Source organism: Xyrauchen texanus, chromosome 38, assembly GCF_025860055.1.
Source record: "Xyrauchen texanus isolate HMW12.3.18 chromosome 38, RBS_HiC_50CHRs, whole genome shotgun sequence".
Taxonomy (NCBI): domain Eukaryota; kingdom Metazoa; phylum Chordata; class Actinopteri; order Cypriniformes; family Catostomidae; genus Xyrauchen; species Xyrauchen texanus.
This window is the reverse complement of record NC_068313.1, coordinates 31,436,954-31,454,198: the sequence shown is the minus strand read 5'-3', so window position 1 is coordinate 31,454,198 and position 17,245 is coordinate 31,436,954. Positions and strand designations below refer to the sequence as shown.

The 17,245-nt window shown below is 36.8% G+C and overlaps 1 protein-coding gene across 1 annotated transcript; it reads left to right on the top strand.

Moving 5' to 3' along the window:
* Positions 1 to 757: 757 nt before the first annotated feature.
* LOC127631952 (TBC1 domain family member 15-like) lies at positions 758 to 16,474 on the top strand. The gene is made up of 10 exons (XM_052110373.1): positions 758 to 1,021; positions 6,973 to 7,158; positions 7,322 to 7,440; positions 8,233 to 8,336; positions 10,194 to 10,261; positions 10,472 to 10,618; positions 11,299 to 11,389; positions 11,876 to 12,024; positions 12,762 to 12,903; positions 14,050 to 16,474. Exons 1-10 carry the CDS (start codon positions 778 to 780, stop codon positions 14,210 to 14,212), a joined length of 1,413 nt encoding a protein of 470 aa, XP_051966333.1. The 5' UTR covers positions 758 to 777; the 3' UTR covers positions 14,213 to 16,474.
* Positions 16,475 to 17,245: the final 771 nt, after the last annotated feature.

Sequence of the window (17,245 nt, the reverse complement as noted above, 5' to 3'; positions counted from 1 at the left end):
AGTTTAAACTAATTATTTGAGTAAAACAAGAGGCATCCTTATTGTCATTGATAGCTTCACAATCTGATTGCATCACTTTAAACTAATGAATGGCATGAAACGTACTAAAGCTCTTAAATTAATTCTTTACAGATTAATATTTAAGTCTGTTTAACTTAAATATTATATTATTTATAATATTATAAATATAACTGTGTCTCATCCACACCTATCATATCACTTCAGAAGATATGGATTTAACCACTGGAGTTTTGTGGGTTACTTTAATGCTGCTTTTATGTCCTTTTTGGACCTTCAAAGTTCTGGCCACCATTCAATTGCATTGTATGGACCTACAGTGGTGAAATATTCTTCTAATAAGTTAATGTGTGTTCTGCAGAAGAAAGAAAGTCTTACACGTCTGGGATGGCATGAATGTGAGTAAATGATGAGAGTGTTTATTTTTGGGTGAGCTATCCCTTAGACTTGAGTCCTCGTGGAAGAGAAAGGAAGGGTGTCCCACCACAAGGAGGAGACATTTCAGCATTTATTTCAGGACTTTCGGCTCAAGGGCTTTAAAACCCTGATGTCATGGGAGAGCATTCAAGTCATATGACAAGAGGAGGGGGTGTGTTTAGGTCAAATTACTTTCTCGTCCAATTATCTCGAATGCGCTGTCTGAAAACGGCCGACAGTGACGAGGGCTTTTACTTGTTGATTCTAACCCAATTATGACCTCACAACAACTTTGATTTTGAAATTTTTTTGGGAGAAAGAATGTATGAGGAGTTAAGCAGCATGATCGCATCTTGTGATGAATCACATGTAGAAGGGAACGGGGAAACCCATTTGGAAAGTAATGAACCTGTTGGGAAAGTTAAGGGAATGAACTGCAGTGTTTCTGCGGGGAACAAGGCCATCCGGTCGGTTGCACCCGTGATCGCACCTGCGTCTACCTGTCAACGCGTCTCTCTGCCAGGTGTGATGGACGCCGAGGGCAGAGTGGACGAGTCCAGACTTCGGATGTATATATTTAAAAACGGTAATTTTAAATGGTGATCTTGAAAAGGCGCCTTGGTCATCATGCATATCTACTTCTATATTGATTTATTATTTTACATATTAACTGCTTTAGATATCATGATATTGAGACAAACTCTTATGAAAAACGGCTAATGGGATGATATGAAATTCATTTCTATCATAATTAGCAATCTGGGATCAAAAACGGACCCTCTAAAAATCAAGTAAGATCCAACTGGATAAACTAAAGTGAAACATTAAATAATGTAGGCTACAACAACAGGGCTAAAGGCACACCTTAAGGAATTTTTTTTTTTTTTTCTTCTGGTCAACAAATTGTATCAAGATTTTATTTCTTATTCTTTTTTTTTGTATTGAATACTGATGAAGCAACATAATTTGAGTGAAAATAAATAACAACTGAGGCTATATTGATAAAATTCTATGTAAAAGTACTATGTAAAAGCCCCCCAAGTGATATTGCTTATATACAACAGTTCAATTAACAAGTAAATTAAATAAATAAATAAAAATTAGGAAAAACCGAGTAAGGTCATAAAAACGCATTTGTGCATGGAACTACTTTATTACGCTACGGATCAGAATCTGCCATTGCTGGTTCAAAACAAATGATGCGTCCAAACCTCCATTAGTAATTCAAAAAGTTCACTTCAGAAATGGTATCACGGCTTGTAATGTTTCTAACAAGTTATTGGATAGACAAGGACGGATTGATTGATTGATTGGGCCTGTGTGTGTGTTTGAGAGAGAGAGAGAGAGAGAGACAGGTGTGTGATCACCTGTTGCCACTCCCAAGCAGATAGCTGTGCAAGAGTCGATCACTATAGAAACAGTGAAGTCCTCTGCCATTTTTAAACAATGCCTATCCAATGTGGAAACTAGGTAAGTGCTTCGAGTTCTGTAATCAAACTGTCCATTGTGTCTCTCAGCTGCCAATGAGCCTTAATCCTGAAATTGTTAATTTAAGCTAGCACATTGTTTTAAACCGCTTTAAGTAATATAGTGGTAATACCAGCGATCATAGATTGCTGTTCTATGTAAACAATGACTAACGGATTCACTTTACGTCACCAACTGGCTCATATTACACACAGAAATTATCTTTTGCCACCACCTGCTGGCTAACATATGTAATTTCACAAATAAAGACAGTAACTCCTAACAGATATATACTGCTCTTACACCTTAGTTTAGAATGGCACGAACAAAAGCGGAGTGATACACACAGTGAAGCATCCGAGTGCTGATGCCGTCAGACATCAGTGCTCATGGAACGTCTCTCGTCCAATCAGATTTGAGGACCGGAACTAACTGTTGTATATTGAGTACTAGCTTATAGCGATATTGTGTAGATATAGGAACAATAGTTATAGGGCAAAATTTGTCAACTTAGGCAACTACGATTGAGACAGCAAGATGTTTTTTGTGTAACAAGTTAAAATAATGCTTATTCAAAATAAACGATTCAGAAAAGGTTTAACACCGTTGGCATTTCATAACATCTCAAGTATTCTTTTAACAAATTAATCTCCATTGTGATTGGATCAGTCAATGTGATCCCACTTTGAACATTCTTTATAACAAATTTGTTCCCACACAGAAAATCATTGTTTTAAGGGGGCCTTTAGTCCCTGCAACAGGGAGGCTTTTTACCCCAAATATTATCCTTTCACTTATTGGACAGTTATTAAATTTTTTTATTTGTGTTTAATCAGCTTGAATGAAACTGAAAATGAAATGCGTACTTTTACTCAAAATGAATGTGATAATTTCAGGGATTCTCATTAGCTATGTACATTTGTAACATTTTAAAAAGGATTAATTATTAGATTAAATGAACTTAAAATCAAACTTTAGACATTGCAGGCAAAGATCTCATAGATCAGGAAAATGTTGCAGTACATAGTGGCAAAGTGACAGGTGTTTAGGAAAGTATTGTGTTCGTTTATTATGCTGTTCAGTGTTTTGAGAGAAAATTACATGTAAAGTGTTTACACCCATTGCCCCATTGTACCCTACAATTATGAATGTCAGTTTATGCAGTAGGGTCATTTTGGTTCCTAGATCTTAACAGGACTGCTTCCAAATTATAATAGACATTCCATTACTTTTATATGACAATGGAAAGGTAGGACAGAAAATATGAATATGATCGTTTTATTCAAATACCTTTTTTATTGTATTCCAATGGAAGTATTTTACACATCTGCCAAGTTTAATACACAATAAAACCCTGCTTGACTTGAAATCAGTGGCCTACCCATCCTCTTCCTGTCAAGTGCTAGTCAAGTGATGCATTGCCCAACAAAGTTATGAAAATGTCCTTGGTAAACTGAAGAACAGTAGATTCTGGGCCTTGTAGAACTACAATCATGAGATTCATGTTTAAGGCATTGGCTATTGGCTCCTTCAGAAAGTACTGTAATAGTCAAAGAAGACAGCAAAAGACATGCTAACAGTTGTGTCTTTGTTAAACAATTGAGTTGCAGGTCATGTGTAACCGGTCCTGGTCGCCCTGCTCCGAATGGGACTCGAACCGGCGTCTCCGGCGTGGGAGGGGGGTGCGCTAACAAGGAGGCTAAAGGCTACAGCCTCTAGCGTCAGTCGCTAGTGCACCTTTTTGCGGTCAGGAGAGTGAGGTTTACACACTGCACAGCTATCTACCAGCTGGCTCCCGTTACACTCACCCCCCTAAACCTCACTCCCATCCGGGTCACGGCACCAATGTAACCGGTCCTGGTCTCCCCGCTCCGAACAGGACTCGAACTGGCGTGGGAGGCGGGTGCGCTAACAAGGAGGCTAAAAGCTACAGCCTCTAGCGTCAGTCGCTAGTGCACCTTTTTGCGGTCAGGAGAGTGAGGTTTACACACTGCACAGCTATCTACAAGCTGGCTCCCGTTACACATGCATATGCAGAAGTAACTGGTATTGGCTGGGATAATGTTCATGGTTTCCAGCTGGTCTGTTTAGTTATAGTATCAATAATTGAAAACTAGCCATGTCAAGTATGGTATACCAGACCAGGAACAACCCTGCAAGAAACCAAGATAGGCCTGCAGTTACTGGGTCAACCCGGTTGATACTTTGATCTTTCAAATAAATAAGTACTCATCCTTCAGGATACTTTGTGTTGAATGTGTTAACATTGTTTACTCTGTCCCTCAGAATCTTATGTCTTCTTCCTTTAAATGAATATTCAGCGTTCAACACAATTTAAGCTCAGTCGACAGCGTTTGTGGCATCCTTTACAAAAATTGAGTGTTCACTGCAAATGTGTCGCAAATGAGCTTCGTGGCAAATCTTTCATTGTTGCCAAAGTGGTTCAGTGGTTCACCACTAGTGGTGAAGAGCTGCAAACATTTGAGGCAAATCACAAGCTCATTTGCCTGTGAAAATAACAAGATGCAAATTTGCAGCAAGATTTAAACAACTTTACAGCTTAAATAATACACACATTTTAACAGAAGACTTAACGCAAGCGTGTTTATAAAGTTATGAGCTTCATATGTTTAAACCCTCCAAAAATTGTTCCCATTCACTTTCATTGTAAGTGCTTCACTGTAACCTTGATTTTTGCTTCTATCTTTTTTTTTTTTTTTTTTTTTTGGGTGTTAATCAACATTATGCTACAAATGCTATTGATTGTGCTAAACTTGTATTGAACTTGGAATATTCTTTTAAATTCAACATGCAGCATATGTGGCATAATGTTGTACCACCAAAATTCAGTTACAGTGAGGCGTTTGCTATGGAGTTGAATGGGGCTAATTGTAAACGTTAAAATACTTACTGTTTCTAAAGTATAAAGCCACAAATGCTGTCGAATTAAACTTAACTTGTATTGATCCCGGAATATTCCTTCAATGTCAAGACATTCTATTATTTCACTTTTTTTAAGAATCTCTAAATTTGTTTATTTCCAGAAGATGGAAAAAAATTGAAATCTGAGATTTTTATTTTATTTCTTTTTTCAATATGATCTCAGACATTGGGACCTCTCTGTATGTTTTTATAAAAGTTTGTTTAAATCATGGAAGCCACAGAGCAATCATCTAATTTGTATCTTTTTGAATAATCTTCAAATAAGCTTCATAAATCTCATATTTGTACAGAATACAACAAAACAATCATACATTTTATCAGCTGTGTTCCTTGCTGGGCTTGGTTGTAATCCTCTCAAAGTAGCTGTTGGTCATTGCACCCATCACCGCTCATGAGATCCAATCACATTTGTACATAAGCTACTGTAATATGCAAGATAGATACAGTACTATCTTACTGCAAATGTGTGTTGCACGAGTGTGTGATGAAAAGGGTGATCACGCCATATAATTTTGTTCCGAACCCAAATTACTTTTTTTTTTTTTTTTTTCGGACATGAACGACAAAACGAAATGTTAGGGAGAATGTTAGTCTGTCACCATTCACTGTCACGCATTTTTCTCCATACAGTGAAAGTGAATGGTGACTGAGAATGAACATTCTGCATAACATTTCCTTTTGTTTTCCACAGAAGAAAGAAAATCATACGGTTTGGCACAACATGGGGGTGAGTTAATGATGACTGGTGAACTATCTCTTAAAAAAAACACAATATAAATCCAACAGAGCTGAACAAGCATTAGAGATGAAACATTTACAGAACATGCAGATGGCGATGATTACATTCCTTCAGCGTATGCTGTGCTCTGCATGAAGGGCTTCTCATCCTCAAAACACATTCCTCTCATTCATTGACATGTCATTTGTTTGCGCTTTGCACAAAATCTCATGATGAAGTCCTCTCAAGCTCTGTAAGAATGGGGATCAAGCTGACATAGAAGGGGATTAGAGGTTGTTTTTGTCCTGTGTGGACCTTCAAATTCTCTCTGCTCCAACCAGGCAAACGCATTGTGAAATGTGGAACTAGATTGGCCTCTGTATTTGAGCTAGTAATTTGTTTAAACTCTTTACTGTTCCTGAATCATTGCCACACTCCGTAGTAAGGTTATCCGTTAATGTTAATCAGTTAATGGGATAGTTCACCCAAAAATGAAAATTCTCTCATGATTTACTCACCCATCTGGCATGCCAGATTTGTATGACTTCTATTCTTCTGCAGAACAAACATTTTTAGAAGAATATTTCAGCTCTGTAGGTCCCCACAATGCAAGTGAATGGGTGCCAAACTTGTGAAGATCCAAAATCCAGATTCAGGGAGCATAAAAGTAATCCATATGACTCCAGCGGTTAAATCCATGTGTTCAGACACGATATGATAGGTGTTGGTGAGAAACAGATCAATATTTAAGTCATTTTTGTGATAAATTCACCTCCCTGCCCAGTAGGGGGCAATATGCACGAAGAATCTGAATCACAAAAAACAATAGAAGGAGAAAGGGAAGGAAAAAGTTATTGATTAAAAGTTATTGAAAAATATTGATCTTTTTCTCATCCACACCTATCATATCACTTTAGAAGATATGGATTTTACCACCAGAGTCGTCTGGAGTACTTTTATGATGCCTTTATGTGGAATTTGGTTCTAAATGTTGGCACCCATTCACTTGCAGTGTATGGACCTGCAGAGCTGAAAATTCCTCAAAAAATCTTCGTTTGTGTTCAGCAAAGTCATACACATCTGGGATGGCATGAGGGTGAGTAAATGATGAGAGAGTTTACATTTTTGGGTGAACTGTCCCTTAAACAACTTCAAACGATCCAAATGATAGATTGAACTAGAAGCGTTTTTCAATAAAGTAAGCCTACTTCTAGAGCAGTTTAAGCGGTCATTATCATACATTTTTACTTTTATGACTTTAAATATTGATTACGTATTGAAATGTGTCACACTTTTACAGCTTGCTGAAATAAATTGAAATTGTTGCTTTCCATGTCTCAAGCAATGTTTTGAAATTACACCTGCAAATCATTTGCTAATGCATGACTTGTTCTGTTTGGGTGTTTCAGGTGGTGTGTCGCCTGAGGAACGGGGTCAGGTATGGCGCTTTCTGTTTGGGATGTATCCCTGCAGCTCAACGGCTCTGGAGCGCTCCCTATTGCTGGAGCAGATGGCAGTGCGCTATCAGGCCATGAAGAGGAAATGGCAACAGCTGCTTCCTGAAACCGTTTGCCTGCATCTCAATGGCACAGATGGTAAATTATATTCTTGGGTAGAACTTCTGCAATCTTATTTAGAACAATAAACCCCTAAATTTGCATTAATCCCCCACTAATATGCTATTTAAAGTGTCTTGATTCATTACTGACATGGTGTGGCGATGTGAAAGAAGCGCTATACTGTTTCTTTATTTCCTAGGGGAACTCTTGAAAGCTGTGAAATATTTTGATCAGAGGCAGGACAGAGAGCGCAATCGGCAGCAGTACCGGTCAGAAGAAGTCAAAGAGGGGTTGTCTTTTTTGGAGCTGCAGGCTCAGGTAAAAATACTCCATACTCTTACTAATTATTTTTTCCTTAAAGGGATAGTTCTCTCAAAGTGAACATTCTGTCAACATTTACTCACACTTATGCCATCCCAGATGTGTATGACTTTCTTTCTTCTGAAAGAAGATAAGCTATATTTATTATGAGGGCTTTTCTAAGGACACGTCAATGCACACCTGCGTCAGATGCTTTTGGAGCGTCTCGTTTGCATCACGTCATAAATGTACCGTTTTTAGGTTGCTGTGTTAAGTTAAACATAATTTCAAGCTTAGAAAAACACGTCTTGAGATCCTTGCGTTCGTTTTTGCACTCCAAGCTGTGTTTCAATGGAAGAATGTGTTTTCATCTTGTTTTGTCTACTGTCGTTGGGTGTGGTTTGTTCTCTGTTTAACTGCCTTGCACAAATAGCTGAAATGTAACTTACTGCCCCCTGGAGAAAACAGGTGGTACTACAAGCTTGAATTGCTCAGATCACAGTCCGGGGACACGATTACTTAAGTAATTTTTTTTAAAGCGTTATTTTTTTTTTTATATAATTAATCGCATGGAATTAACACATTATATCGACAGCCCTAATTATTATAAGTAGTATTAATGGAAATCTTAATAGTGGAGACAGGAAACAGGATAGGGTCGAACCCGGGTTGTCCGCACGAAAAGCACATTCACATGGTCGCTACGCCCACTCTACTGCAGCTACAGGGTTGCAATTTGTCTTCAGTTTCTGTGTTTCCACCAGACTATTGGAGTCCACATTGATTTCATGTTGACTTTTTAATGTGCAGGTGCTGTTTGAACGGGTAACCTTTGACCTGGAAGAGCTTCAGGAGGCCATACGCATTATTGACAAGGATGTTCCTCGAACGGACAGAGATCTGCCTTACTATCGGTAAGACCTACCAAAGTTGTGCATTTAATATGCCAAATACAGAAAATGTTGTTTGTGTCTGGTTTCAATACAAGCTCAATCGACAACATTTGTGCCATAATGTATATAAACCCCTCCCTTTCTTTAGAAAAGCAAAAATCGTTACATTGTGAATGGGGGCAATTTTTGAACGTTTAAATACTGTTTCAAAAGTATAGCCACAAGACACAAAGAATATGCGTTAACATGATTTTAGTGTGCCAAAATTACTTACTATCCTTTTCTGTGTAAAGTTATAGCCAATTTTACAACTTTGTTGCCATGGCGACGTAATGCCATCAAACCCTAAAATGACTGTAAATATGATTTATCTATTTATACAACTTTATAGCTCAAATAATACATGGGTTTTAACAGAAGAATTAATGCTAGTGCTTTTATTAAATAAGTTTCACATTTCTGTTTAAACCCTCCAACAATTGTTCCCAATCACGTCCATATGTAAATAACTCGCTGTAAACTGAGCTAAACTTGCATTGAACTCAGAATATTTCTTTAACATCTTGTTCTGGCTCTATGGAGCTCAAAACAACAGGGACAGACATGCAATTCGCAGGCTTTGTTTATGCCTCAATAATTGATTATATCTGCTCACTTCCTTTAAGACTTCCTTGTTCAGATGATTGATTTTCTTTTGTCCTTTTTTATGAATATATAGCCATAAAGATCTGGATGTTGGAAAATTGGTTGCTTCTAAAAAAAAGTAAAGTGCTTACGTGTTAATAAGGTCTGTTGTCTTTTGCGTGATGGTCTAGAACAGATCCACCATCTCTGTTTTGCCTTTAGTGCAATTGGAAACGGGAATTAGCACTAACATTTCAAGTTGAACTGTAAAGTTTAATGTTTGTTGTACTGTTATACAGTACTTTTGTCAAACAACACAGTTCCTCAGAATTCTTTAAAGTCAATTACTGCGTACTAATGTTTAAACAGACAAGGTGTGTGACACATATGGCTCATTTTCCATTGCAAATGTTTGTTGCCTGTGCTAAGCATTGCCACACTAGTTTATCACACAACCTTGGAACTCAACGCAACTAACACTCATATCAGCTCTCATATCAGATTGGGAGAGAGGTTCTATCACACCATTTTACTGTGGTTAAACAATAACAAGCTGATGATTTGAATACTGTCAGTTTTGCTCACTGCAGTAGCAAATAGACCATGTAGGATTCACAATAATGCCAGTTTAGTAGCAGTACTAAATGTGTAACTCTTGCCTTAATCCACTGAGGCCTATGGTTCTAAACTGTAATGTGATAATTAAATGCATTTTGATTTTCTCCCGTTCTTCTTCCGAATTTGGAATGCCCAATTCCCAATGTGCTCTAAGTCCTCGTGGTGGCATAGTGACTTGCCTCAATCCGGGTGGCGGAGGATGAATCTCAGTTGCCTCCAATTCTGAGAGTCAACCCGCGCATCTTATCACGTGGCTTGTTGAGCACGTTATTGCAGAGAAATAGGGTGTGCGGAGGCTTCACGCCTGCCACCCCGCCATCATGCACCCAACCAAGAGTGAACCACATTATAGCTACCATGAGGAGGTTACACCATGTGACTCTACCCTCCCTAGCAACCGGCCAATTTGGTTGCTTATGAAGCCTGGCTAGAGTCACTCGGCACACCCTGGGGTTTTGTCGTTTTTTGTAGTTATGATTTTCTACAAAATACCATGGTGAAATGATGGTTACTGCAGTAAAACCATGGTTAATTTTTGTAAGGGAAGGTTAGGGTTTGGTGTAAGGATTTTGGGGGGTTGCAGGTGAAGCATTTACATTTTTCCAATTGGTGTGTGTGTGTGACTGTTTCTCACAGGAATGAAGGCTTGGGAAACCTACTTGTGTTAAGAGATATCCTGATCACATTTGCTGCTTTTCACCCAGGTATTTGGTTGTTAACATATTTGTCCTTTCATATTTGGATTTATTTGTTCAGATGTGTTCGTTGCATGAAACCTATTTCACCAAGAGAAGAGGGCGGCATCTGGTGGTTGAATTGAGAAGTTGAATTGAGTTCATTTTCTGTTGTGTGTGTGTGTACATGGTATTCAAGGTTTATCATCAGTTTCTTGCACTCATTCTCTTTCTCTGCAGAAGTGAGTTACGCTCAGGGTATGAATGACCTGTGCAGCCGCTTTCTGGAGGTACTGGACTCAGAAGTAGACACGTACTGGAGTTTCTCCTGTTACATGGAGAAGTTTTCCAAAGACTTCTGTGCTGATGGACTGTATCGCAAAATGAGTGGGTTACCTTTTAGTATTCAAGACCTGTTATTAAAATGGATTCTATGTTTTTTAGTGATCGACCAATATTGGTTTGGATGACTGATATGATTATTTTTGTGTTAAATTGTCCTGTAGTCAATTATATGATTAACTGATTTATAATTCTTGTTATATTTCTGATTTTAGGCACATTAACAACTTAATCATTTATCAATAACCTCTGGTGGACTGCTTTACAAAACTAATATTGTGCACTGTCTCCAAATAACTAATTTGACTAGTTTTAGTAGCAATATACAATTGTTTAAAGACCAACAATTCATTCATTTTTTTTAATCTAAAGTATTTTGTGCCCATCTTTATCTGTAGACCTGATATTAAAGAACCTATAAATGGTAAATGGTCTGCACTTTTATAGCACCTTTTTATCCTCAGCTGTTACAAAGCGCTTTACACTGTGTTTCATTCACCCATTCACTCACGCTAATGGCGGCAGAGCTGCCATGCAAGGCACTAGCCTGCCATTGGGAGCAACTTGGGGTGGAAAAGTATATATATTTGTTTAAAAAAAGTATTGTTCAGAACGATTATTGGTCAATCTGTAATGTTTTTCTTGAGAGTTGCAAAGGGGTGGAACTCTAATTGTTCATTATAACGTATTGGTAAAATGCTTTTTTCTGCTGTGGTGTTTCTCAGAGCTGGAGGCTGCTTTACTAAAGGAACTGGATCCTCAGCTACATTCTCATCTGGTCACAGATAGCATGGATAGATTCTCATTCTGTCACAGGTGTGTGTGTGTGTACTACATTGTGGAGACCAAATGTCACCACAAGGAAAATAAAATCTGAGATCACCAACCTTGTGGGGCACAGAAAGCGGGAAATGGCTTATTAAACATACCAAAGTTTTCAATGAGGGTTAGTTTTAGGGGTAGAGTTAGAGTTGGGGGATAAAAATTATCTAAAATCTGTATAAAATGCATGGAAGTGTATGGAGAGTCCCCGCAATCGTGTGTGCGGGCGCGCAGGGTGAATTCAGCTAAATTAGGCCACTTTTTTTAAATTGAGAGGATTGTCAAAAAGTGTCTGACTTTACTTGAATTCACCCTGCCTGCTCTACAATACTTCATTGTTTTTCCTAGCCTAACTCTCTTTCTTTTATTTGTCTCTCCTATTTTATTTACAAACCATCTCTTTTCTTTTTTTTTTTAAGTTGTCAGTTGGTAATTAATATAGCATGACTCCCCCAAACCACCCTTATTATTATCTTTTAGGTGGCTGCTTTTGGGTTTCCAGCGTGAGTTTGAACACAGCGAGGCTCTGCGTCTATTCGAAATTCTCAGTTGTGATCACCTGGAGCTCATCTCACAGCAGGTGGATCAAGCTCGATATCGGGAGAGACTGGCACGAAAACACAGCCTGGGTATGATTTGAAGTCATGGGCTTGATTCAAGGAATGCATAGATGGATAGAGAAAAGGCATGCTGTGAATTGCTCTGTATGAAAGTGACTGCCGAAAGCATTCATGTAAATGTGTTTTAGGCAATCAAACTTAGAATTGTTGTGAAGTGTTCTGATTGGGTAGCATGCAGGCTGCAATCTTTTTGCTGTCTACAGTGTCTAGGGCTGTCACAGAAACAGGTGTGATTTCTCATGACATCAGTTTCAGTTATTCTGTATCTGTCACATAATCGCAGCAGCTTTGATGTAATACGTTGATAAATAAGGTTGTCCGAGGTGATAAAAAAAGAAATATCTTTTAATAGTCTAGTTTAAAACACACATCAAGATTGTAGTAATGTAATCTTTGTGTCCAATCTGGTTTTATATAGTTTTGAAAAGCATTTGTAGCATTTTCTAAAAAATAAAAGATACCACAAATGTCATGTGGTGTAACCATCAAGTAAAATGTATTACTTTCCTTGCACCTTTAATACATGTGTACATTTATGTACTGCATAATCTTTCATTTACAAAAAAATGTTTCAGAACAAATTTTTCAAGGATTTTTTTAATTTTTTTTATTCATGAATGTTTGAGTCAAGAATATATAAGAAGTCTTCTCAGTGTCACTCCAGTTGACATGAACAAAATATGTCTTTCATGAGGGTCTTGTTTTTTTTTTTAAACACTTTTGATTTGTGATTGTGTGATCTCCAGAGGATGAACCTTTGACGGAAGCTCAGGCGGTCAACACAGACTTCACCTTTGAACTCTTCATGTGTGCTGCTATCCTGCTGGAAAACAGAGATACTGTACTGAGCTGCAGGAACGAGATGGAGCTCATCCAGTTTACAAGCAGGTCTGTGTGGGCATGAGTTTTTACCATTTTGAATTTCGAATTAATTAGATACATTTTGGAATTTATGCACCTTTTGTAGCCTTGTTGTCATCTTGATATTTTATTACCTTACACGGATATTAACAATAAAGGTATTCAGTACAGTGGCTCCAATTTTTGTACAATTTAGCCACACTTTTAGTTTTTTATTCCCTTTCAACTAGCTGGTCTCAAGATGATTTTTGGGATGTATGATGTCAGGTCCCCTCAAATTCACACCGGTGTCTTAGCTAACACAGTAAAAACAAGTGCCGTTTCTAACTCCATTTAAGTTCCACTAACATTTCACAACCAAAAAGTGTCCAAACACTTTTTGTCTTGATTTCAAAATGTACTGTATATCTATTGTTTTATCATTTTAAATCCTATCAGACTTCTTTTTAAAAATATTTAGCTTACAAATGTGCTGTATAAATTCCACTTGGTTTAATATTTTGTCATTGTGTGTACATTAAGTGTACTGTAGCTTAAAGGAATATTCCAGGTTCAATACAAGTCAAACTCAATCAACAGCATTCATGGCATAATGTTGATTACCACAAAAATAAATTCACTTTGTCCCTTGTTTATTAAAATTATATATTTGTTTTAAATACAGGAAGGTGTTTACAATGCATGTAAATGGGACCAGTCCAGAAACATTAAAATACACATTGTTTTAAAAGCATAATTTTTTCAATTTTTATCCAATATTATAACTTTATTGTCAGAACAATGCAGCGCCGGTAAACACAGAGTGATTTATCACTCTAAAACCATGCGGAACTGAGATGTAATCACATTGAAATCATGTTAACATGTATATTTCTTACGTCTTGTGACAATACTTTTGAAACGGTGTGTATTTGAATGTTTATAGACTGGCCACATTGACTTCCATTGTAAATGTCTTGCTGTAACTGCAATTTTTTTTTTCAAATATTTTTTTTTGTGGTAATCAATATAATTCTACAAATGCTGTTAATTGAGCGTAACTTGCATTGAACCCAGAATATTTTTTTAAAATGTCCAAATGCAATTTGGGGCCACTGTATAATTGAATGTTGTTATGTTTCTCGTGGAGCACAAGAAGTTACTAATGATTCTAACAGTGCTGTCACTGGTCAGTCTGCAGGGCAAGCTGGACCTGAACAGAACCTTACAAAAAGCTGAGGAACATTTTTATAACTACTGCAAACGCTCGGCTTGGGACTATTTGATCGCTCGCTATCGCTTGCGCAAAAGCAAAGAGGACAACTTCTTATATCAACTACGTAACCTTTTCTCCTGAGACCAAAAGGCCTGCATGGGATTTTTCTGGGAAAGGTTTTGTTTACTGATACTCATGAAACTCGGGGTCTTGGGTTCTGTGTTCTCATGGGACCATCTGATTTTATTCTGAAGAATGATGCTGCTTTTATCCAGGGATTGGTTCAGGAAGTTCAGGAACAATTTAAGGACGAAGGATTTTCCATTCCAAACCATTTCAGTTTCTTCTAGGATGATTGTTGGATCTCCGTTTATGAGCCTTCTATTATGGTGTCAGGGTTTAGTTCTCCAACAAATGAAAATTCACTTATTATTTACTCACCCTCATGTTGTTCCAAACCCATATGCTCAAAAACACTACTGTCAAGCTCCTAAAGGATAAAAAAAAACACTACAAGTACCATAAAGGCAGTCCAAATGACTTTAATTTATTTACTGAATTTTCCTTTCTGCCAAAGCTTTTAAAACTCATTCAGTATGTGTCTGATTCAAAGATTGAGCACTGACATGTCATGCCAGGTTTGAAGCTATTGGTTCTAGGACATTTATGGTGTTTTTTTATTTTTTATTTATTTATTTTTTGGGCTCTTTTTGTTGTCTTCCAAATAATAGCATGCAGGTTTGAAATGACTTGAGGGTGAATAAATAATGACAGAATTTTCATTTTAGCTTGAACTATTCCTTTTAAGAAATAAGACACTTACTTGATTAATTTAAATACTTTACAACTATAGTTTTAATTACCTTTTACCCTCATTGTGCTTGAAAATATAGGTAGGATTTTGAAATTAAAATGTTTTAGATTTTTATTTATTTATGTTTTATTCTTTTGGTGTCACTTAAGACTTGATTAAGCCCATTGATTTCAGATATGCTTCATTTGTTACAGTGAAGCTTGCAATATCAGACTTGGCAACACAGGGAACAGAAATCCTACTGCTAATTTAAGCAGGACCTGACCTGTGAGTATTATTCAATCTCACAAGTATCAAGTGCTGGCTTATGTATAGGCCACATTAGAACACGAAATAATAATAGAAACACTACATTTGAACAGCAAAAGTTCTAGAAGACACACTGTGGTGTTCTATGAACAAATGTAAAGAGTTCTCAAATTTCTACTCATCAGAAATAGCTTATTTAAGGGTTGGGGGTGACCCATGAGTCTGTACCCTTGTTTTAATATGTAAAGGCCACAAAATATAAGTGTACATGGGTATGTGGAATATTATACGAATAATGTCACATGTAAGTAGGATGCAATGGTTAAATAATTTTTTTTAATGTATTTTTGGTTCTTATGAACTGACAAAATATGACACTGCACATTCAGAGAGGGAGTGCTGTTAAAGTGTGTTTTCTACAGTATGACTGATCAACACTTTTGGGATCGGAGACTGTTATTTTAATGCAACCCATTTTTTTTAATGCAACCCATTTTTTTTTTACCACAAAATAAATAAATAACTTGTCCCTTGTTTATTTAAAGAAAAAGCAAAATTTGTGCTTACAGTAAGGCACTTATAATGGAAGTCACTAAACGTTAATAAACGCACTGTTTCAAAAGCATAGGCACAAAATGTTATGTTTACATGATATTAGAGTTATAATATTTATTTTCTGCGTTATGTTAATTAAATCACTCACAGGGTTTAAACGTGTTGCATTGTCATGGTAGCAATGTTGAAATATTGGCTGTAACTTCACACAGTAAATTTCATTTATTTTTCATTTAAGCTGTAAATAAAAATAATGTTCGCACTTTTAATGTTTACATCTTGTGGTTATACTTTTGAAACGATGTGTATTTGTTTTGTTTACGGACTGGTCTCATTCACTTCCATTGTGAACGCCTTTCTATAACAGCAATTTTTGCTTTTTCTTTATAAACGGGACAAGTCTATATATTTTTTTTTTTTTTGTGGTAATCAATATTTTGCCACAAATGATGTTGTTTGAAACTAGAATTTTTTTTTTTTTTTCATTTAATGTAGCAAGAGTTAAAAGCAATGTTAAATAAAGTGTATGAATCACAGACTGATTTTCTTTTATCTATTTATTTTTTGAGGTGACAAACTTATGTGATGTCTCTGTACTTCATATCATTCACAAACTGTATATGTGTGAGAGATGTTGAGAGGGAAAAGTCGTGAGTGTTTTATTTTAAGATTACTGTCACATTGTCTCTTTCTAGAGAGTCACTTCACAAAGAATAGACTCATCCACACTGGCCTTTTTGAACCCACAATACTGATCTAAAGTGAAATCTTCTTGTGAAATAAAGTGTGGCAATCTGAATATGACTGCTTGACCTCATTTGAAGGCTTCTCTGAACAAAATTACACATACTCCTAAAGCTGAGCTGTAATACATAATATTTAGTCTACATCATTAGATGCACAGAAAGCTAAATGTGTTGTGTATGGAGGCTAAGACTGTGTTAAATGATGAAAATCATTATTTGAAGTCCATAATTGGGACTTTTAAATGTGCTTTTAACTGACATATCCTGGAAGAATGTCTTACTCTTAAAGGGATAGTTCACCCAAAAATGAAAACTCTGCAGGAAATATAATAACAGAGTGAAACCGGTGCATATAATGGCCACATACAGCATGTTAGCACATTAGCGCCATGAAAGCAGAATGTAAACATGGCAATTTACACATATCCACTGCATGTACAGTATATTACTTTAAATCATCATTAAGTGGTTAAAATAGCTGTGTGTGAATTCTACTCATTATATATAGTTTGTGATTACAAACTATATATAATTTTAATGTCACGTTAGTTAAGGTTTTACATGTAGTCTTGTGTGTCCTCATATTTAAATGCTCCTCTAAATGCATCCCCCAGTGGCGTGTCTGGCGTCTGAATGTCCGCAAACTGTATACCATTACTCGGCTGTTTCGAACTTCTATTTGGCTCTGATTGAAGTATGAAGAATTTCTCTGTGTATGCATTAACATGAATGTCCAAGCTGCTCTTTTCCAAATAATGAAAGTGAATGGTGACCATGGGTCCACAGCTGTCAAATGAGAATTTCAAGGCA

Coding starts and splice junctions, on each gene's coding strand:
- LOC127631952 (XM_052110373.1), top strand. CDS start 778: ATGATCGCATCTTGTGATGAATCACATGTAGAAGGGAACGGGGAAACC. Junction 8,337..10,193: donor AGAGATCTGCCTTACTATCG/GTAAGACCTACC, acceptor TGTTTCTCACAG/GAATGAAGGCTTGGGAAACC. Junction 10,619..11,298: donor TGGACTGTATCGCAAAATGA/GTGGGTTACCTT, acceptor GGTGTTTCTCAG/AGCTGGAGGCTGCTTTACTA.